The sequence below is a fragment of the Barbus barbus genome (genome assembly GCF_936440315.1).
Source record: "Barbus barbus genome assembly, chromosome: 30".
Classification (NCBI taxonomy): domain Eukaryota; kingdom Metazoa; phylum Chordata; class Actinopteri; order Cypriniformes; family Cyprinidae; genus Barbus; species Barbus barbus.
Window position 1 is genome coordinate 26607754 of NC_136758.1, and position 24528 is coordinate 26632281.

Below are 24528 nucleotides of genomic sequence, written 5' to 3' on the forward strand. Positions count from 1 at the left end.
ATGGCAGCAAAATCCGATGGCGTGGGGGTCGTTACCGGTTTCGCCCAGCTGCACAATCTGGACGAGGCGGTCGGCGACGATGATGCGCTGGACAGCACGGCTATACACATCTGCCACTGCTGCAACACGTCGTCGTGCTACTGGGGATGCAGGAGCGCGTGTCTGCAGGCGCTGCTGGGAGATAGGGCTGCTGCTGCTGCTGCTGGAGGAGGAGGAGGAGGCAGGCGGCCGCAGCATCAGCACCAGCCGGAGGAGCGCTTGTGGCTGGACTGCCTCTGGATCGTTCTCGCGATGCTCGTCTTCTTCTGGGACGTCGGCACGGACTTGTGGCTGGCCTTGGACTACTACTCCAAACGGGACTATCTGTGGTTTGGGCTCACGCTGTTCTTCGTGCTAGTGCCGTCGGTGCTGGTCCAGATCCTGAGCTTCAGGTGGTTCGTCCAGGATTACGCCGGCGGCGGGCTCGGGGCCGTGGAGGGGCTCAGCAGAAAAGCCACGGCGGATCTGAGCTCGCGCATCTACGACAGGGACAGGTGCTGTGCGATCTCCATTTGGATCTGGCATGCTTGCGTGCACATCCTTCAGATGGGACAAGTGTGGAGGTAAGAGGCTGGACGTCATATGCACTGATCAGATGCACATGATGTGCTTGTTTTGACTCCAGAGATCATGCACACAATAACTGAGCGAGTGCACGCACATGAATCTTGAGCACAAAATCAGTTATAAGTAGCACGGGTATATTTGTAGCAATAGCCAAAAATATGGGTCAAAATGATCGATTTTGCTTTTACGCCAAAGATCATGTTCCATGAAGTCAATTTCCTACCTAAACTGCATTTGATTAGCAATATGCATTGCTAAGAACTTCATTTGGACAAATTTAAAGGTGATTTTCTCAGTATTTAGATTTCTGCACCCTCAGATTCCAGATTTTCAAATAGTTGTATCTCAGCCAAATATTGTCCGATCCTAACAAACCATACATCAATGGAAAGATTATTTATTCAGATTTCAGACAAATCTTATGACTGGTTTTATGGTCCAGGGTCACATGTAGTGCCTTATATATCCAGCAAGTCAAGCAGTCTAGCTCAGTTGAAACAATGTTTTCTTTCTCTTGCTTTAAAGCTCGTTCAGTGTCCTCTCACCATCTGTGTAACGATGCCAAACAGTTCATTTCAGCAGAATGACGGGCTCACTTCAGGCTGGAGAGTGTGAAATCGATAGAGCTTGTAATTAATTTACTTGAATGACCTCTGCAAGAGGAAAACAAACCTCGGTCTGGTTGGGTTGGTTTTGCTGCATCCAGCTTGGGCTTGATTTTGTAGGATGTTGCTTGCACTTTCAGTTTTGTCTTCAGGATGTTGTCAATGTTTTAGTCGTTCCAAGGTCATATTTCATGTTGATTGAGAAGCGTGTGTGTTCTGGTGAGGGGTTGCACTGGTCTGATGTTATTCTGTGGCATTGAATAGGACTAAAATATGAGCAAATAAGCGTAAAACAAAGCTTTGCATCACCAGCATTAGCATTCAGATGCTTTTAACCAGTGCAGAATCACAAACATGTCGTCAAGATACAGCATGAGAACGAACAGGCGAATACAGAATTTGTATTTTTTTAGTAAATTGTAGTTGAGTAAATCGCACAAAAAATATAGCATAAAAAAACACATTTTGTCTTTTGATATTGTATATATAACAGTTCATCAAAATTTGCTCCCAAATTTTAATTACTATTATTCACATTATTATTATTCACTCTATCTTTTCTTACTCCGATATGAGAATTTTTACACCTATAGAAAAAAAAAACATTGGGTCTAAATATTTTAGTAATATATTCTGTATTAAAATATTGAAAATTAAATTATTGTGGTGATTTTGGGGAGGCAAATTTGCTTAATTGACATGAAATGAAAGTCAGGATGTAAATAATATTAATAATAGTTGAAAAAATATTTGAATATGTTTAATGAGAATTTGCAGTTTATAAGAGGGTTTATACAATTTTAAATTATATAAATTATTGTTTTTTTCTGCATCAAAATAATGCTAATTAAATCATTGTGGGGATTATCTGGGTAAAATGTGTGTAATTGTCATTAAGTATTAATAATAATAATTGTTTCCATTTTTCTGGAATGCGGTGTAAGCATTTTGACTGATTTTGTGCAATTCATCTAATTTCCTTTTGCTTTATTGACTGCCATAGTTTAGTCTTTTGGTGAAATGGTACAGTATAACTTGAACCGGTCATATAAAGTGGAACATTCATTTTAAATAGTATTTTCATACAAATGATTAGATTAGAGAAGGATTCTAGGCTGCATGATTTTTCAGTCAATCAGATTAAAACATTTCCTAGTGATAAATCATCATTTTTGTGCTCTGTTCTGTTCAGTATATATAATTGCCTGTGATTAGCTCCACACACGGCGTAACCTGTATCCTGAGAGCGTCCAGTGATATGTAAGAATAGCTTGTTGTTGATGTTTGGCTTCATCAGCGGGACGACAGGAGATGTAGTCAGTGTTTGCAGGCCTGAATAAGACAATTAGTTGACTGTCACGCCGGTTAAGATCATCTGTCGGGGCTCAGGGGTGACCAGAAGCTGGCGGGCGCAGGCAGAGAATTTGTTCCCCATCGGCGGCGCTCTCAATCTCTGGATGCACATATGCTTCCCTTGGCAGAGATCTAACACTGATGAGGGCTGATTGCGGTGTTCAGAGTGTAAGACCCCAGCTTGACTCTGAGCTCTCACAGCGTGACAATCCATTCAGCCCTTCCAAGCATTTACTTTACACATGCAGATCATGTCCAGTTGTTATTCTGTGACATTTGGGCTTACAGGATTGAGAAAAAGATGTTCTGAATGGCTTTTGGACCCTAATGTTGACATATGACTAGAATTAATAAACAAAGAAATGAATTAATAGTGCCAAGATGATGTCTTGTTAGTTCGTAAGTGTTGTCTCTGGTTTCTGTCTAATATTTAAAAAATATATATATTCCATGTTGTTCTTAATTGTATTTGGTTTTGTGCACACATTATTTTTTGCTGCATATCTTGGCCTGGACACTTCTGTAAAAGAGATTTCGAAAAGAATTCAAAAAGGGTTTTTTTCCTGCCTGGTTTAATAATAATAATAGTAATAATAATAATACATTTTGGTGTTTTCATAGAGGATTTAATTTGTGTTGTTTTGCACTAAGAATTGCAAAGAAATGCCAAATAACACACTGAATTAAATGTGAATTTTTTTTATTTGCAAAATGTACTTCAATAATCAGTATTTACAAATTTAATTTTAAAGTATATTTGAAGTTAGTGAATTGAACAAACACTTAATCCTAAATATTGAACTGAAAAAAATTATAATTTAATTACTTTTCCTGTACAAATATCTAAACAATCTTAAATCATGATGCATTTTATAAGCTATAAATATAATTTAAGACATCAAGTCGTGAGTTTATGCTTAAAAAGAGAATTTGGCATCAGAAAAATAAACTTGATTCAAAGAAAAAGCAAGTATTTTGTTACCTTATTGGCAGTTATTTTAAGGGGGAACAAAAATCAGTTAATTTTGATAAATGTTTCAAGACAAAAAGTCATCTTGCTTCTCAAGTAAATTAAAATGCTCGTACTGGAAAACAAGAGAAAAAAACAAATTTTTTTTGCAGTGTGCAATTTTGACATGAATAGTTCCTGAAATAATTTGGATATAGTTCTGGAGAAGTGTTATAATCAAAATGAATGAAATCCCCTAGACATGCACTGAAGAAAGGAAACGGTCCGTATTTAGAGACAAGAATATCACAACTAGTGGAGCATGAACTCTTTAGGACCACTAAGAAACCACAAGGAAGCACAAGAATCTAATTAGCGTTCTTGCATCTGTTATTAACCCTCTGGGCAGCATCCTGATGAAACGGGTGAGCTCCGGGTCCATGCCGTCCTGTTACGCAGGAGTGATCTGTAGTCCAGCAGCTGACATTGACACACTGACCTGAATTCTGTTCTGTTCTGCATCTGTTCAGTGCACTTTCTCTCACCCCGAGCCCCAGAGCTCACACCTTTCACCGGCCCGTTACTGGCCTTTTACTGCCTCCACTTAACCGCAGCACGAGCGGCTCCTGGGACGAGACACACTTCACTGCTACACGGATCCCTCTCACAAGCTGTTGCTTTCATGTTTTCTTGTCCACCCACTCATGCAACCTTTACCTTGTTTAACGTTCAGCACTTGTTTAATGTTCGAATGCGCTCTTTCTCTAGAACGACATGATAAATGCAACCGAAGGTCTCCAGTACCAGTTGCTCATAGTATGGGACTCGTTTTTGAAGTTAAAAATTCTTTGGATCTTTGTCCCTTTCCAGCTTACAGTTATGCGTTTTATCCAAAGCAATTTAGAATAGAAACATAAGTGAAGTGACGTGTGGCCAAGTATGGTGACCCATACTCAGAATTTGTGCTCTGCATTTAACCCATCCAAGTGCACACACACACAGTAGAGAACACACACTGTGAACACACACCCGGAGCAGTGAACAGTCATATTGCTGTGGCGCCCGGGGAGCAGTTGGGGGATTGGTGCCTTGCTCAAGGGTCTCACCTCAGTCGTGGTATTGAGGGTGGAAGAGAGCGCTGGTTATTCACTCCCCAACCTACAATCCCTGCCGGACCTGAGACTCGAACCCGCGACCTTCAGGTTACAAGTCTGACTCTCTAACCATTAAAGCAACCTGTCACAGAGCCAAACAATATTTTCACAGTGCATAATGCCAGGATTTCTTTTTTTTCTTCTTTTTTTAAGTCTGTAGTTTAGTAATTTGCATTGCTTTGGCAACTAGCTGAAATAAAATATTTTTTATTTTTATTTCAGTTATTTCATTTCCCTGGAAAGTTATCAAAATACTAATCTTTTTTATTTGAATCAGTTATTTATTTTATTCTGTTGTTTTATGCTGTTATTATTCATTAGGATCATTATAGTTGACTAAAACTAGAACCAAAATGATAAAAAAAACTGTTACTTGAAAGAACCTAATTCATTACCTGAAAAAAATAAAAAAAACTTGTTGCCAAGGCGTGCACATCCCAGTTTAATTTTTTTTTTAACTAATACTAATATATATATATATAACTATACATTTTTTAAATAACAAAAACAACAAAATGGCTAAAATATTTACTAAAATTAAAATGAAAACTAGAATCTTTGTTTCAAAATATTAAAATAAACTACAGTATGACACTGTAATAGATCTGGTATGAATTCAGAAATGAATTCACTTTGAAACGGTCAATATGCACAGGGATAGTTCTGATTTAATAATGTGTTTAGCTTCTAAACCTGAGTAGATACTTAGCCACATAATCCTCCATCATCCATTTAACCTTTCAGATAACTGTGAGCCTTAACTGTTGTTTCTTTTTATTGGGGAATTAGATTCACTGGACTTTCAGAGAAGATTACAGCTATAGTTTCAGCCTTTGCATGTATCAGGCTTCCTAAGGATTATGATTGTTTAATTCATTCAGCAGCTGCATGGGACTAAAAATATCATACAGAACAGAATACAGAAAAATTAAACTGAGATTTGCTGGATTGCAAATAACTTTCCGGGGTTGACATTAGCTAGACAGAATCTACCGTTATAGTGAGACTGTTTGAAGAGGTCATATCATGCATTTTATTTATTTATTTTAATAATAATTTGATGTTTTTGTGTGCAAAGGCTTTTTTGCTTCTGTGAAGACCAGAATATGAATCTGTCTGATTTCTGAAAGTGGTGGAAATTCAGAAAGAGAGACATTTTGATTGTGATCTAAAAATTACACTGTTTTCATAGTGCATCAAAATTTGCCTGACCTTTAGATGTTTTCACAATCGCGCGTGCCCCTTTAATAAGTGCTCTGAAACATGTTTCTGTAGCTGAAAAAGAGGTCTAAAAGTCTGTTTCTTCAGATTGTATTGCTAACTGCTCAACAGTCTGTTCAGCTGCACAGCTTTTATGAACTAAACCCAGACTGATTCCTTATAAAAGATTCTGCTGTGAGAACATGAGTTGCACACAAACCTCAGTGTTAAAGCTGTGTTCAATTATTGATTGCAGGCACAATCTGTGAAATTTTCAGGGTAAAAGCATAAAGCCTGTGAACTGAATCTATCCTCCCTGCGGGAGTTTCAGTAACAGCTCTCCAGAAGAGAAAGAGACAGAGTTTACAGTGTCTCAGCAGGTTCTTTCTCTTAGTCATGATGCACTCGCTTGAAATAGCACCTGAATGCTTCATCTAGGGGTCAAATGAAAGAGCAAGCGTGAAATTTTCCTGTTTCACAAAAAGCCAGACAATTTACTGTAGACATGCATATCTAGAAGGAATAGTTCACCCAGAAATTAAAATGTGCTCACCCTCGGGCCATCCAAGATGTAGATAGTTTTGTTTCTTCAGCAGATTTGAAGAAATGTAGCATTACATCACTTGATCACCAATGGATGCTCTGCAGTGAATGGGTGCCGTCAGAATGAGAGTCCAAACAGCTGATAAAAACATCACAAGTAATGCACACCACTCCATCAGTTAACACACAATTAACACTTTAATGATGGATTTGTTTCTTAGAAACCTGCAGCTTTTCACTACACAAGATATTAACTGATGGACTGGAGTGGTGTGGATTATTGTGATGTTTTTATCAGCTGTTTGGACTCTCATTCTGACGGCACCCATTCAGTGCAGAGGATCCACTGGTGAGCAAGTGATGTAATGCTACATTTCTCCAAATCTCCTCTACATCTCGGATGTCCTGAGGGTGAGTTTATTTTCAGCAAACATTTATTTTACAGGAATATGCTCTAGGTTCAAAATAGGATCTAGGTGTAATGTTTTCAGTGTTAATATAATGCATGTATTACAATTTAATGTGCAGAGTCAAACTGTAAGCTTAGGAAAAAGGAGCATGAAGGTTGTATTATTTCCTGATATTTAGAAACACTTGTGTCTGCATGTGGAAAACTCTCTGGTGCATGCCGGTTTACATTAATTGAAATATTATTAACAACTTTTCACACTTCTTCCTTATTTTTACTGTGACATACAGTTTCAGAACTAAGAGAAAAATTAAATAAATATCAAAAAACAAAATTATCTTTACATTATGTATAACATATCATAACAGAATAAACGGTCTGCTGAAATCTGTCACTAAGCATTTGAATGTATTTGTGGTTTTGCAGTTGTCACAGTGTTTTTTAGAGTGTTATTCAATGTTATTTTATGCAATATATGTAGGCCTAGAAAACAATACACTTGATGGAGCATTTTTCTGTGTGTATTTTACATATCCAGGGCGGTTTGGTTACTTTCAGTGGCATTTTAGCTTCAACCAAGTACCCATGTTTTCTGACCATCTTCACAGTGTTTGCTTTAGCTCTTTTTCATGGTCATATTATCATGTGGTATGATTTCATATTGTGTTGTTGATAAATGTGTGAGGGATCATGTACAGTCATGCTAAGAAATCTCATATCACCCTGAAGGGGGTTGTTTTGTGATTAATGACAGACTATCATTTTTTTGTAATTTTTGTGTAACTAGAATAGAGTTCGTTTTGAATTTATGGGGTAGTATTTTTTCAATCCAAGCTCCTTGTGGCATCATTTCTGCAGATTTATTTTATGCTTTTTGCACGTTGCATGACACTTTTAAAGTGAAATGTCTAGTGAATGAATGACGCTAAAAGAAAACATGATGAACGTGAATCTGGCAATGTTTTATGACATTGGTTGTTGTTGAAAATATAACACATAACACTAAACCCTACTCTAAAGCTCACCGATAGTGTTAACAAAAACAAACATGAGATAAACATGCATTTACTGAAGCAACTATGCCATTTTAGTTTGCTTCTACTATTTTTTAGCTCTTTTATCGTAACTGCACTGTAAAAAAAAAAAAAAAAAGTTGGGCAAACTTAAGTTTAAGGCATGAGATAAACATGCATTTACTGAAGCAACTATGCCATTTTAGTTTGCTTCTACTATTTTTTAGCTCTTTTATCGTAACTGCACTGTAAAAAAAAAAAAAAAAAGTTGGGCAAACTTAAGTTTAAGGCAACCAGCTTCAGCAGATTTTTGAGTTTTTTCAACTACTTGTTTTAAGTTTATACAACAAAAAGTTTAGAAATTCCCCCCCCCCAAAAAAAGTTGAGAAAACTCAAAAATCTGCTGAAGCTGGTTGCCTTAAACTTAAGTTTGCCCAACTTTTTTTTTTTTTTTTTACAGTGTGGTGTTTCATGGGACCTGTACCCAAGTGCTTTACATTGCAAGTGCAATGCTGTACCAGGTGAGCTTACAAGCAAGCTTACTTCAGAAAAGCCATACATACGGAGCTGTTTATGTGATGCAAACTTCAAAATGTTTCCAAATCATGCACTATGGTTAAAGTGTTTTGAGGTCATAACATACTATTGTGCATGAAAATGAGCCTTTGTTAATTGATAATCTGTCCCGTTATCATTTCTGATCCTGCTCATGATATTTACTTTTGTGTGGTTTTTATTTTTCAGTTCAGACTTTTTCTCTCAGAATTGCAAAAACAGAATTATGAGATAAAAAGGTGCAGAAAGTCTTTTTAGATTTTTATTCTTTGGCAAAAAAACAACAGAATTGGGGGATGTAAAGGAAGAGTTCACTGCAAGGAAAAGTCAGAATTCTATGCTTATATCTTGCAATTCTGACTTTTAAATTGCGAGATATAAACACAGATTTGCGTGATATACGTGAAAAATTGTGTGCAAAAAATTTGACCGAAAAGGTCTCAGTTTTTTTGGCATAAACAGGTTTGCATACTATAGCCATTTTATCATCTTATCAAACTTCATATTTTGTTTTTGTTAATTTTATGCATGTGCATGCATATATTTACCTTCAGGTGTGCAATATGTAAAATTTCTTTAGTTATTGAAAAGGAACAGTATTCAGGTTCAGAATTCTCTTCTCTTTCTAAATAGCACGTCCATCTCTCTGCTTTACAAGATTCTAATTCATGCCTTGTTTGGAGTCATTTTACCCATTTTCATTTGATGTTTGCTCGATCCCATAATTCTGTTGCAGTTTGGTTGTTGTGTGTTCTCCCTCACCCATTCTCATTTCATGACTCCATTATGTTCTGTTTGTTTTGCTTTAGTTTCCCTGATGGACTGATGATCTAGACAGAAGCAGTTTGGTTTGGTACAGGGAGGTTTACTCGCTCACAGACAGACAGACAGAATGAATGAAAGAAAGAAAGAGGCTTCTGGAACGGAGGGAGATGAGTGTAAGTCTACCTCTCTGTCTCTTTATCCCCCCCCCCCCTGTTTTTAACATTCATTTCTGTCTTATTAATGCAAAAATATCTTTCACATTTCACCTCCTCTAACAATTTGTTTTAGTTGAAAAATTTACTTTGCACTTTGGAAGTTCTGGAAAGTGAGACGAAAAGAGAAGAAATGTGGAGTATCACAAGCATGCATAATGTTCCCAATCATTTTCCCATTGTTTCTCTCCATGTTTGTTGGATGATATGAAACAGTGGAAATCCTTTTTTTCATAGTATTCCCCTGGAAGGATTTAGTGGGAAAACCCCAGGATTCCCAGCAAATCTTTCATCCGAGGTGTCACACTTCTAGATAGAAAGCAAAGTAATTCTGTTTGTCTGTATTTAGACTCTGGAAAAGATCATTGCTTTATATGGATCTATGTGTCAACACGTTTATTTTCATTCATAGTTTTGTTGCCTGTATGATGGAGACTGGGGAGATGGGAGATTGATAGGCTGCATTAATACGACACATCTGTATTATCTCCTTTCTAGAGCTCTTGCTGTTCACTGTTTTATTAGTGTTTTTTATTATAATGACTTCATCTTACATTCTTAATCTTCATTTATTTATTTTTTTCTGAAAGAAATGAATGCTTTTATTCTGCAAGCATGCATTAAATTGATCAAAAGTGACGGTAAATAAATTTATAATGTTAGAAAACATTAAAATATTTCTACTTCATATAAATACTGTTCAAAAAATCCTCACAAATTTTCAACATTGATAATAATAAGAAATATTTCTTGAACAGCAAATCAAATCAGCATATTAGAATGGTTTCTGAAGGATCACGTGACACTGAAAACAGGAGTAATGATGCTGAAAATTTAGCTTTGAAACACAGGAATAAATTACATTTTACAATATATTCAGATAGAAAGCAGTTACTTGAATCTGTAAAACATTTCACAAAATTACTGTATTTTTTATCAAATAAATGCAGCTTTGGTGTGCATAAGAGACTTTTTTTAAAAATGTTGCTACTACAGTTAACTGTATGTCATAGCACATCCTATGAATTAGTGGCTAAATTAATCAGCTTTCATTCAGAGTGATTTTAGTACGCACTCCATGCTTTTAAGGCAGTATTGATTAACACGGGAAACGGCTTGGATGACATGAAACCTAACATTACTGTAACCTGCCCCCATTCCCATCCCATCCGGGTCAATATCAGTGGCACAGCTGCGTACAGTGACTCATTCAGCTGGAAACGTAAAGCAAATAAAGGCCGTTCACTGAGTGACTTCCTGTGGTACTATTAGAGAGATTTGAGATATAACTCTTTCTGTCTGGCGTTAGACTCATGCCTGAAGCCTGCTGGGTGGCAGAGGCTTTAATATCCCAGTTCAGGCAGTGCAGTATCCACTGGCTATATATCAACACAAAGAGGTTGTCTGTTTGTTTGCATACAGTCAGTATTGGCCATTAATCATTATAGTGCACAAATGTCCCACAGTGACTGTAAATAAATGCAGTGTTAATAAACTGAGATGCATATGCGATATATACTGTGATATCTCACTCTGTTTGTCTGTTTTCACAGCTTTAGACTCCAGACTAGAGTACTATGTGAGCAGTGCAGGGTTATTATATAAAATAAAACCATAAAAAACATTTCTTACTTGAAATAAAATAAATGTTAACTGAAAAAAAAAAAAAAATCATACTTATTTCAGCTAATTGTCAAAGCAACATTTCTTTCATTTAGTTTGTTGAAATAAAAATGATAAAATAAATATATAGACATAATAAAAAACAAATTAAATGCAAAAATACAACAAAACAAATTCAAAATATCATTGAAAAAAAACAAATCACTGGAGCGGTGATGCCTTCTTGTCACCTGTGTGTTGTCACAATGTGAATACTGCCCTGAATATTTGTTGTAAAATGAGTGTGTTGTATTTGGGTACTTCAGGATCAAGAAACACTGATGTAATAAGTCTGCCCGTGATGGGAAACTCCTGCTTCCATGTGCTCCAGCTCATTTTATAGACATAATAATTCACACTCATGTCCAGAGTCGCTGTGCCTCAAGCATCCTGTAAAAATGATGGGCACATGCGAACGATACAATTTATTGCACATCTCTTCTAAAGAAATGGTTACATAAATTATTTATTTATTCAGTCATTTATTTCAATGCTTTGTAACTGTATCCATCTCTGGTAAAATGCATTGATGGGAAGTCAAGTGGTGATGCCAAGTGAACAGCTGGACAAATAGATGCTAAATTGCAAGTTCTTGGATGGAGCACCACATGTAGGCTGCATCCGAAAACTTAGGCAGCTGACTTGCTGCCTCGCTGCCTTATGAGGCAATGACTTTGCAGGCAGCATTTCTGCACGAAAGCACCTCACGAAACTGATTTCAGACAGGCTTCTGAGGCAGCTTAACGGTTTAATGATCTACAACAAAATAGAACAAGTTTTGGTGATAACTAAACAAATATTTAATTACTTTAATACTAATTTCTCGCTGGAAATAACAGGCAGCATTTTTCAGTTTTCGGATGCAGTCATAATGTAGATTTATTGTACCTTAACCTGGATTAAATGCTAACCTGCAAATGTACATTAAGGTGACTAGATTTCTTAAAAAACAGAGATTTCCTGGTTCAGTTGTCAAAATATCATTAAAATCGCACTTGTTATTCTCTATCAATTAAAAACTCTATCAAAAAAAAATTAAAAATTTTTTGCATGTTTTTTTTTTATATGCCAAGATTCATCTTGAATCTTGAACCAAAAAAAAAAAAAAAAAGAATAAAAATAGTAAATAGCAAACAGATCAAAACAGTATTATAAATATGTATTAAAACTAGTATTATAATAATGACTTTACAAAACTACATGACAAAAATAAAACAAATACATGAGATAAATAAAACAGTATTTAACAAATATTTTCAATTTTCTAATTGCATGCAATATTTTCGTTTTCACATTGTGACTATTTTAATTACAACTTTTCAAATTTTACTTTATGTTTGTGCTTTTGGAAATGGATCTTAACTGTCTGTAAAATTAGGCTGATTATTTTACGTGATAGGCTCATTTTTAACACAAAGTATGTTTTCTGCAAATATAATTACAAGTTTAATTATTTAATTATTCATACATATCTAGAAGTGCTTTCACCCACATGGTATAATTAAGGGAATTACTGCATTAAAATAAAAAAGAAGACCACTGCATATATTTTTCATATGCAAAAAAACTGATTCTGTTTACAAGAATGTTGCTCATTTTGTCCAGAGATGCGTATGTTTATTAGCTATGCGTCTCATTGAAAAGGGTCATTGGAACATGATAAGATATGAAATCACTGAGCAGCTAATGGTGTTGGGTTTTTGTAGCTTCTGGTAATTGCAAACAAAGTGTGTTCTTGTAGTAATGTTTTGATCTTCTGAACAGGTATATCCGCACGATGTACCTGGGCATCCAGAGTCGACGGCAGAAGGAACACAGGCGGCGCTTCTACTGGGCGATGATGTACGAGTATGCTGACGTCAACATGCTCCGGCTGCTGGAGACCTTTCTAGAGAGTGCCCCCCAACTGGTGCTACAACTCTGTATAATGATCCAGAAGAACCGGGCCGAGACGCTGCAGTGTGAGTGTGAACCTTACGTTAGTGGAGTTAGTTCAGTCAACTAAAGCTTAGTGCTTGCCATTGTAAACTTTCAGAATGCATGATAAATGCTAGCTTAACAGATCCCCCTACTTCAGCTGGATGTCTGTAGAGTGCTGTAGGCCAGGATTGAGCCCTGAAACCCAGAAGAGAGTTGGCATTTTTGTACTTCTGCTTCCATCATCCTGTAATCAGGAATGAACAACAACATTTAACTACACACCGGAAGTTGTGAGCTGGTGAAAATGACGCATTCTAGCACCTTTTACAGTGCGTTCCATTGTAAATACTGCAAGTCTATCCCTCACTAGGGATGTAGCGATGCACACTGAGCCAGTTGAAGATCAATACAAATATTCGACAATTCAAATTGGGTTGAGATGTTTAACGAATCGCGATACAATTGTAGGTAGGAGTTTGTGTATGTATCTCTGAGGGGAATTTACCATTTTCAGAAAAGTTTAGATGGTATTTTCTTTTCATCTTGCCTCAATATAATGCATATTAAAGTAGTATTTATAAGTGCAGTGCTGCTTCGTTTATAGCGGTTAATCTAATTTAGATCAGAAACTGCCCATGCTGCATGTATGCAGCATCTTTTTTTGGATTGTGATGAAATTACAGTGGTTTCCTCTAATTTTAAATGGAAAGAGCACAGATAAAGCCTTAGTTTGTTTATATAAAGAGATTTCTTTTATTTATTATTCATGGTCGAAAACGCATTGTTTGTATGCATTTTTAAGCATTGTGGTTAAAACAGAAAGACAAGTGATTTTAATTTGTTTAAACGCAATCAGCAGCGAGTTATTTTTGCCGCTTTATAGAGATGGTCCTCACTGCAGAACACAAGATATGGGCGGGTGCGATTGGATCTAGATCTTACATATACCTAAACCTACCCATCTCCACCCTCTAGATGTGGATCCAACCCCGCCCCCTGGATCTTTGTTCTGCAGTGAGGGGCTACTGGCTTTATAGGGCTTGAATGGTTAAATACACACAGTTGTATGTGTCAAAAGGCCAGTTTTGCAAGTATTCTCATTAACAAGGTAATTTAGGTCTTGGCTGAAAGCAAACAGCAGAGAAAGATAACGTGTAACAGTATATTGGATCCGGCAGCTCTTAAAGTGACAGCAGTCTAAAATTCCTGCTGTCTTTCGTTTATGTTAATCAAACAACAAAAGAGAGAAAATCTCTCACTGCTCTTGACTAAATCTTGTAACTTTAGTAAGAAGAAATATATATTTAATTTACACAGTGACGAAAACGCAGTGTTTCTATACATTTGATAATTTTATATGTTGTATGTAGCATTTCTTATTTATTCTACTGTAGTTTTTGTCTTGTTCTCTTTTAATCGCTGATGTTTACTTGTCTTCAGTGAGCTTAAGTTGTTTTTTTTAATTTAGACTAGTATTTTTTGTGATATTGATACTGGTGACAGGAATTATTAAATTTCTATGGTATCGTAAAGACCTTATTTAAAGCAAAAATAACTATATTGTGATTATATATCGTTACCGTGAAATAAAATTACTCATCTCGTACAAGATTTTGGTCATATCGCCCACTCCTTCCTCATAGCCTCGTTTTTTTTAATCCGCATTAAGTTAAATATGTTGTCTAACCTGACTAAAGTCTGTACCTTCATTCTACTGTATTTGTGTGCCACATTCAGCGCTTCCGTGAAAGTGATGTAAAGTGTGACGAAACAAGAGGGGAGGTCTAGACGAAATTCGAACACAAATGGTAACAGGATAAACATTTAAAACCAGGTGCAAACGGTCATGTGTCTCGGCTGATCAGATCACTGAAAACATATCTTAATATCAGGTGGAAACAGGGCCTCTGATTAGTATACTGAAGACTGTCTCTCATCACGAATACCTCACAGGTGTCTCCTCCGTTGCCTCCCTACTCTCGCTGGCCTGGGTCCTGGCTTCGTACCACAAGCTCCTGCGCGACTCCAGAGACGACAAAAAGAGCATGAGCTACAGAGGCGCGCTGATCCACATCTTCTGGAGGCTTTTCACCATCTCCTCACGGGTGCTCTCCTTCGCTCTCTTCGCTTCCATCTTCCACATCTACTTCGGCATCTTCGTGGTTGTGCACTGGTGTGCCATGGCGTTCTGGATCGTGCACGGCGGCACAGATTTTTGCATGTCCAAATGGGAAGAGGTGCTCTTTAACATGGTGGTGGGCATCGTCTACATCTTCTGCTGGTTCAACGTGAAGGAGGGCCGAACCCGGTACCGCATGGTGATCTACTACTTTGTGGTGCTTGCCGAGAATACGGTGCTTACTTGCCTGTGGTACGCCTACCGAGACCCGGTCACCACCGACTCCTATGCAGTGCTGGTGCTCTGCGGGGTTTACCTGACCTTTGCCTCAGGGGTGGTTTTCATGGGCATCTACTACGGGTTCCTTCATCCGATGGGACCTAAAATAAGGGTGCTAGCCAGCTCCTGTTGTGCCGAGCTTCTTTGGGGACTTCCGTTACCCCCGGAGGCCGAGCCCATGGCGCCCACCCCTGGGCCTCGAGCGTCCCAACCCACTTCCACCCGGGCTTCCATGGGGACCTTTGGCCAGCAGGACGACGCCTCGGCGGACACCTGCCTGCCCGTGTTTCAGGTGCGCTCGCCTGAGCCCACCACTCCCTTGGGCCGCTACCGGCCGGAGGGTCCTCTGATCAAGATCGACATGCCCAGGAAACGCTACCCAGCCTGGGACGCGCACTTCGTGGACAGGCGCTTGCGAAGGACGATAAACATCCTGCAGTTCATCACGCCCGCCACCGCCGGGATCAGGTACAGGGACGGACCGCTGCTGTACGAGCTCCTGCAGTACGAGTCGTCCCTGTGACGTCTGCCACGTTTTGCGAAATGCATGCCATTTTGGTTTCCGTATAAATGCGTACTTGTGTGTAAAAGAGTGTAAGCATCAAGCATTGCACATTTTTCTTTGACGTGAAAAGCCTCCAGAAGATGTGTACATATTTTGTATGTATATACTGTCTCTTTTTTACAATATCCGTTTAGAAGTGTCCCCGTGAAGGGATATGTATGCGTCATGGTGTTTACAGCCTGCGGAAACCATTACATTGGAAAAATGGAGATTGGTTGACCACATCAACACCGCCTTGTGTGTGTGTGTTTTTTTTTTTTTTTACAACTTTTATTAATCTATGCTGGCTGATCTGATATTTGCATTGATCGATATGCTCAAGTGGTGGTTTATATACAAAAAGCACCTGCTAGAACCTAGATTTTCCGCTTGTGATTTGCATTGTTGATGCAATCAAAAGTCACTTATTTTCGGTAAGAGTTGTCGATTTTTGAGTAGGAAGTTCTACTAGCAAACTTCAGTAGAGGGATTTGGGCTCTAGTGAATTCATCGCTGTACGCGCCCCTTTACACTGACCTCTGCAGGTGAGAGGCAAAATCCAAGTGGCATTCATTGTCTGTTTGCCTTAAAATCTGTATTTAGTTTGTTGAAGTGTCTTGATTATTGTATTCTTTGGTTATTAAAGAAATACCTCATTGACTTTGTATAGCACAGTTCAAATCCATTAAATCCTTTGCACAATAAGTATGGTTAATATTGCACTGAGAATCAGGTTAGATCTGTTTAGAGGGAATTTATATTAAGAATTAAATAATAAAAGCACACAGCTCTTGGGCAGTTTTGAAGGAACAGTTTTGTTCAGAGTATAGCACATTGAATTTATGATTTTTAAATTGTTTTCCCTTAATTTTGGGGATGTTTTTGTTTCCCGGCTTTGTTCACACCGCAAGCCAAAATCCCTCATTCTAATTTTCAGCTCCTTAAATGATATGTATTATTTATTGTTCGAACTTAATATTATGGTTTATAATTAATTTTATTTTATTGTATTTCTAGAAATGATACATTTATTAGAATTTACCAGGTTTAGCATCATTCCAAGTGTGAAAGTGTGCAATTATGACGCACGTCGAGCTCGATTGGTTGAGTGGAAAACACATCAGATTCAGCTGCGGTGTGAATTTAGCGCGTGTTTTATCTCATCAGAAATAAGCACAGAAAACCCTCGACAAGGTGGCGTTGTATGACTGGTCCTCTCCATTATTTCAACCTCTTTTCGAGCATTTAGACTGCATAGTGTGTATACGGTTACTACTCTCATCTGTTTGTCTGGTCTCATCATCCAAAATTCCAAGTAATAAACTTGTGAGGTGCAGAAATGTGGCTGCGGTTCTCTGAGGAACCCTGGCCCACATATTTTTCCTATGTGCAATGATGTAATTGTCAGTTTTTTAACGTTTAGTTTATTCTAAGGTGCAACAAGATGCTAAGCTAATGGCAATTGAAGTTATCTTTGCCTGAATATACCTGAGTGTATTTACACAAGTAACCTTGGCAGAGTCTCACAAGGAGGATTTTGCGATCGTTTGAGAAGAGGATGATAATTGCCTCAACACACAGGGCTCGCTGCCGCCCGCAGCGCGAAACAAAGCCAAATCACATCCTCTACTGTAACAGTCTCTCTCTGCTATTGGTGCATCCAGCCGCCTGTCAAAGTCGTCCTCCTTGCTGATTGGTGCTTATAGTGAAGCATTTGTTTCTTGCTATCTAAGCATGCATTTTGTTTTTTGGTGCTACTCTGATTATTTTGCCATGTGAAAACTGTGGGATTATTAAAAGTGCACCAAGTATTACAAATTTTTATTTATTTATTTTTTTTACTGTAAAGAATTTTACCGCTAAAGAAATAACTGCACTTCTGAAAAGTGTTTAAAATGGTGCACATAAAAAAATTTGCTAGTAAATTTTCCCCAAAAATGAGATTTGGAACAAAAGATCCAGGGGGTGTGGTTGGATCTAGATCCAACTCCTCCCACCTTACCTAAACCTACCCGTCTCCACCCCCTGATCCCTAAACCTACCATCTCCACCCCCTAGATGTGGATCCAACCCCATCTTTGTTCTGCAGTGAGGGGCTACTGCAAAAATGGCAGTAACACATTGAATTAATCATTAAATTTTGAAGTAGAAAGATTTAAATATTATTTTCTTGTAAAATGGGACCCTGGAGCACAAAACCAAAAATAGAAAAACTGAGGTATATTTGTAGCAATAGCCAATAATGCATAGTATGGGTCAAAATTATCAATTTTTCTTTTATGCCAAAAATCATTAGGATATTAAGTAAAGATCATGTTCCGTGAAGATATTTTGTAAATTTCCTACCGTAAATATATCAAAACTTAATTTTTGATTAGTAATATGCATTCCTAAGAACTTTAAAGGTGATTTTTCTCAATATTTAGATTACAGATTTTCAAATAGTTGTATCTCAGCCAAATATTGTCATATCCTAACAAACCACACATCAATAGAAAGCTTATTTTTTCGGATTATGTATAAATCTCAATTTTTTTTTTTTGACTGGTTTTGTGGTCCAGGGTCACAAATGTACTCCAGTAATTTACAGCTTCAAAAAAAAACAACAAAAAAAAACATTATAAATATAAATAAAATGGCTCTCCCAAACATTGGGTAAAATAGTCAATTTTTAGTCAGACTGAGCAATTTTAAACAATTTCTTTTTATATTGGTTGGGATACATATAGTTCTGCCTTTGAATTTGGCCAAAAATAAATTATTAGAAAACAGCATGATTTATTTTTTAAACATAGCCTTGAATCTCATGCAATATTTTGTTATTTCATATTTCAGTGCAATATTTTAATTGAAACATGAACACTACAGGTGTGAAACATGAACACTACATGACTTGGTGCACCTTTAACTAGGAATTGTCTCCAGCATCATGGCCTTTGCTTTTCACTCGAATTCATTGCCATTTTGATTTTCCAAATCAGAGCGAACCTGAAGCAGCGCTGGCTTGGTGCACCACATAGAGGAGATCACATATGTCCTTGACTCCATTGTGCCTGCTTTGATCCCAACAACCAGATGCCATACAGGTGCATCCAGCAGGTGAAAAGGGTTCTTGCCAGGTTGGAAAAAGAGCTTGAGATCAATCTCCAATTGGCATGTTTCCCCTAAAATTGCTCTTTAACACTGGGTCTCTCAACTCCGCTTCCTCCCTGGTTGCTGCTAGCCCTTCCCTCACATTAACATGTGGCTCAGGTGTATTCTGGTGCAGATATTCATGTTTTAGATTTCCCTGCAAATATAAATCTATAGTAATAGGTCATCCTGAGGACGGTCCTCCTCCAGCGTTCATTTCAAGGCTGTGTGTGTGTGTGAGATTTCTGTGCATGTTTCGCTTTGATTTCGCTCATCCACTGCATTCTGGATCACTGTTGTTTGCTGGAGAAACCTGCATCTTTTCATGCTGTCATTTTGAGTTTTGCCAAAGTGTGTTTTTTTTAATGTTTTTGATGGCTGCCAGATGTGCCGTACTAGATCCATTGGTGCATCTTCACTCGTGCACATCTGTGCTGTAAATATTAGACACCGATTGGCCTCGTCTGGGCACTAATACACTGTGATTAGTTCTCCTTCTAACCAAGCAGTGAGCATTCAGATGCATTCAGCTTGTCGAGTCCAAGGTCTAGAAACAAGCTTCCGCTGCTGAGGACTGTATTATGAAATATAACCGCGCTGAAAACACCTCAAACATTACTGTTGTCCTGTTAGACAGTACTTGCAATGATGAAGTCAAAATTATTTTTTTGTTTACTCAGGCATTTTATTTTCCTCTGACAAACTTGAATATGTCAAACTGAAATATTCATCAGTTACTGTCAGAGAATGCAAGGGCTTCCTTGATATGGACAGTATTAGACAATATTGCAGCATTCAGTTCATAATATAGGTGTATATTATAATGATGCACTTATTATTATATGTTGTATTATGAAAAATATAATATATAATAATGAAGCATTCGGCTAATACCACTATTTATAGGTTGAACCTTTAACACCCGTGGAACTTTTCCAGGTTCTTTATAGTGGAAAAACACTCTTAAAAATCAAGTTTCTTTCTTGGAATCTGTGGTTCCTTGAAGAACCTTTAACATCACTAGAACCTTTCTATTGTATAAAAAGGTTCTTTACAGTGGAAAGGGGTTTTTTAGATCATTACATTTAATAATAAAGGGTCTTTATTGGCATTGATGGTTCCATGGAGAACATTTAATGTCCTCAAAAGGTTCTTATGATTAATCTAACGTTCAGATAAATAATGGTTCCTTTAAGAACTGTTCACTGGAAGGTTCTTTGGGAAACCGAAAATGGTTCTTCATTGGCATCGCTGTGAAAAACACTTTTTGGAACCTTTATTTTTAAGAGTGAAGGTATTTTAGAATATTTTCGATAAATGGTTCTTTTGTGAACTGTTCATTGGAAGATTTTTTGAGGAACCCAAAATGGTTCTTCTGAGCGAGGAAAGAAAAGTCTTATGGAAGCTTTATTTTTAAGACTGTACTTGATTTTCGCAGACATCTTAAAGATGCCATCGGTTTTGATGTCATCATTAGGATGTGATGTCGATAGGAATTTTCATTTGCCATTATTCCATTTTTTCACCCATTTATTTTACCCCGTGGTGCCTTATAACGTCGGTGCTTCTAACCGCCAAGGCAACCAGTTCAGCAAACAACAATGCCAGTATATTTCTATTTAGTTTTCTTTCAAACGTGCCAATGCAGTAAATGGAACTGTACATAAACACATGTAACATAGCAGCACGACAGAACGATGATGTAAACATTCCAGCGTTGGCATGGTTATGTGACTGCATTGGAATAGACGCTCCACAGATGGCGGTGAAGCAGTACTAGACATCAGCCTTATTACAAACGACAGAATAAACGTATTTCTAGCCCGTTATGAGAGGCAAACGTTAGGGCTAAAGTTGATTTCTGGATGTGATGTCCAGTACTGCTTCACCAGTGATGAGAGCAATATCTTCAAGGTGCTAAAACTGAACCATATTTTGTATTTCAGTTTTAAATGTATAGATTTGTTCTTGTAAAGCCTTACCTTGTACTGATCGCCGTATCAGACTGTTCATCCAAAAAAATTACAGAACAGAAATGTCTTGTATATAATGTACAGTAGAAGTATGTTTCTGTTGTTATGTACAGACGGAAAACGTTTTGATCTATATTGTTTAGTTTTTGTGATTCGGTGGGAACTGCTTGATGAATATGATATAGACATTACAGTGTTGCTTATGTATAGAATGTTTCTGGTAACCCTGTAATGCTACATTAGCAGTTAGGATAGGCTTTGATTTCTTTTAGTTTTGAGCTCTCCTTGGCACTGAAATATTAGAGGATGAGCTTTTTATTTCTGGTTAAAAAGAAAGTTTTTCACCTCATTGTGAGAGCATTTTTTTTATTGAAATAGATGTATTTGACCTTTTCGTTGTGAAGTGTTTCATGTTTTACTAAAATGGTATACAATGTGTAAATATGTGACTTTATGTTCAAGCAGGATTGTGAAAAGAACAGGTTCAGTGCTCAAATGGACAACGACGGTAAATGAATACAAATTCAAACTGCAGTTCCTCAATTCCAGACTATGCAATTTCCAAGTTTGATTTGATTTTGATTTACTTCTCAGTGGCTCTTTTTAGTCAAGGCATGAAAAAATTGCTTTGCAAGTGATTTTAAATGTTTTGTATCTTTAAGTTTGGAGTATTTCTGGTTTATGTTCTTTATTTTGTTTAAACATTTGTTGGACAATTATGCCAAGTGCATTTGAATCATTTCTTTTAAAAGGTTTATGAGCATGACCGGTGGAAAAGTAACAGTTTAGAAGAACGCAAAAAGTCAAACACAAAAGCTACAGTTTTATTAGATTAGTAAAGCTTTATATTTACATGCAAACTAACATATAATGTTTTCCTTATTACCCTAGTCGTATTCTTTACATTGAAACTATTCAGTGTAAAATGCAAGCCAAGCTGTTTCAGTTTGAACATTACTCCAGATATGAAACTCCTCCTGTAGTGTTATAAATCCCAGCTGAGGATCCTAATGGCAAACCAAAGTTGTTTCAGAAATACCCTTTCAGATTATATATATAAATATTACCTTTGTCGTAATATTACTGCTGATCATGTCAAACACAAGAGCGTATTCTTTGGTATCCAAACAGTACTAATAGTGAAGTTACTTTGAGAAGGAATGTCACTTTTATTTTTATCCCACTTATGATTTATTCACATAAAAATAGAAACTTGTTATACAATATAATAAAATAGAAACTTGTTATACAATATAATATAAATACTATATATGCTGAAAAGCACAGTGCAATATATTTTACAAATACTGATGGTCTAAAGGAACATTTCTTATTTGTATGTTCGGAATATTTTGTTTATGATAAACTTTTTTATGTTTACTCATGTCTCAAAGGTAGCTTGTTTGTCATTAAACAGATAGAATTGAACGAGAATTGTTTGATGGGACAAAAAGAACAGGACAATAACGACTGGTTCCTGCAATTAGATACAACTCTAGTTCATTCCCACATAAATTCATGCTGAAAGTCCTCTTGATGAATGTTTATTTATATATTTATTAATTGTTTTAATGGTTGATTGCCCTCGCCAAACAGGAGCGTGATATACTGTAGTGCATGAACATTGCAATTTCATGGTAGCCTTTAAATTATATTGGGATTTGCATAAAGAATAAGTTGTATCTGTAAAATCTAAATAACGTCAAGCAGAACTACAGGTTATGTTTGGATATGAAATATAAAGTGTTTTAGCTCTCGTATGGCCTCAAATGATTATTCAGGTTCTTTGGTGAGACGTGGATTGTCGTTTTTCACGTTGTCACTGAGTAAAATCTCAACATACATCATAATGTAATATAGAAGAGGTTTAAGTCATGCAACACGTGTAACTCGCACAATGTATTCGTTCCAAGCAGGAGTCTGAATCGTCTGAGGTCAAAGTGTGTGCTGTGTAAAAGACATCTCTGTTGTATATGTTAATGAATCCTAGATTTTGCTATATGCATCCTTGTGGAATGTGAAATTGAATGTTTTGTGTGTTTATGTATCAGTCTGTACTGAAAGTGAAGCACATCTGGACTCCAAACCGGCTGGTTGAGCATGCAGGGAATGTTACTTGATACAATGTTGCATTTTTATTCGACTTTTAAATGCTTTTGGATCAATAAATTGATTAAAGGAATAGTTGACCCAACCAACCAGTAAAAATAAATATATGAATGAATGTGCTGACAATTTACTCCTCACTCAGGCCATCCTAGATGTAGATGAGTTTGTTTCTTCATCAGATTTGGAGAAATGTAGCAGTCCATCAGTGTCTCACCAATGGATGCTCTGCAGTGAATGGGTGCCGTCAGAATGAGAGTCCAAACAGCTGATAAAAGCATCACAATAATCCACACCACTCCGGCCCAACAATTAATGTCTTGAGAAGTGCATATTTTTTTAAATAAATCCATCATTAAGATGTGTAAATATTAAACCGTTGTTTCTGAATCCATAATCCATTCCCCTGTTCTTTCTCACATCAAAACCCACCCACATATTTGTTTATCGCTGTTATGGACTGTTTTCACTTATAAATGGTTCTTAATTTGTGCATATTTCTCTCCTGATTCAGACAGGATGACTTTTTCACTGGAAAATGCAGTATTGCAGATAGAGGATAGATGTTTGAAGTTAATGATGGATTTGTTTCTTACAAACACAATTTTTCACTTTAGGTGTTAATTGATGGACTGGAATAATGTGGATTGCTTGTGGATTTATCAGCTGTTTGGACTCTCATTCTGACGGCACCCATTCACTGCAGAGCATCTATTGGTGAGCAAGTGATGCAATGCTACATTTCTCCAAACTACATTTTGGACGACCTGGGCTAAGTACGTTTTTAGCAACTAACTATTCATTTAAGTTAAGTATGCTGAGATAAGTCACTGGTTCAAAACTAGTTAAACCGTATGGACAGGATGTGTGGCATGTTGTCAATAACCACAGAAAATGATTTAATCTCATCTCTCAGTTTGTAAAAACCAATAAGCTGTAAAATCGTAATCATCATAATGAATGTAGTTGTTACTGGGTAAACATGGTCAGAAGATGAAATGTTAATTATAACTTTGCACAGACACTGTTAGTAAGCGATTCTTTTCAGACATTGTGATTTCCAAACAGTGTGTAATTAGTTTATTCCAGTGCAGACTTCCACTGTAAACCATACCGGCTAACAAAAATATGTTCTAAGAATATTTTGAATTCTTTAAGTTATGAAAACATTATTTCTGAATGTTCTCAGAGCATTCAATACGTACAGTTTTGTAAATGTTTAAAAATGTGAACATTAAAGACAACATTAAGAAGAACGTTCTATTTGATTATTTTGCAAACATTATGGAAATGTTAATACATCATATAAAATATCCAACTCCAATGTATCAGAAAAGCCTTCCATAAATATATTTTTTTTCCTAAGGTTTTGAGAACATTATTAAAGACCAGATCAATTTGGATGAACGTTCTATTAACATTACTGTTA

The 24528-nt window shown here is 36.9% G+C and overlaps 1 protein-coding gene across 1 annotated transcript; it reads left to right on the forward strand.

Moving 5' to 3' along the window:
• LOC306850353 (XK-related protein 6-like) lies at positions 1–15867 on the forward strand (the record flags this gene model as incomplete). Its single annotated transcript, XM_079385931.1, has 3 exons — positions 1–602; positions 12791–12987; positions 14900–15867. The coding sequence occupies 3 exons, from the start codon at positions 1–3 to the stop codon at positions 15865–15867; spliced, it is 1767 nt and encodes a 588-aa protein (XP_079242057.1).
• Between the last annotated feature and the right edge of the window lie 8661 nt (positions 15868–24528).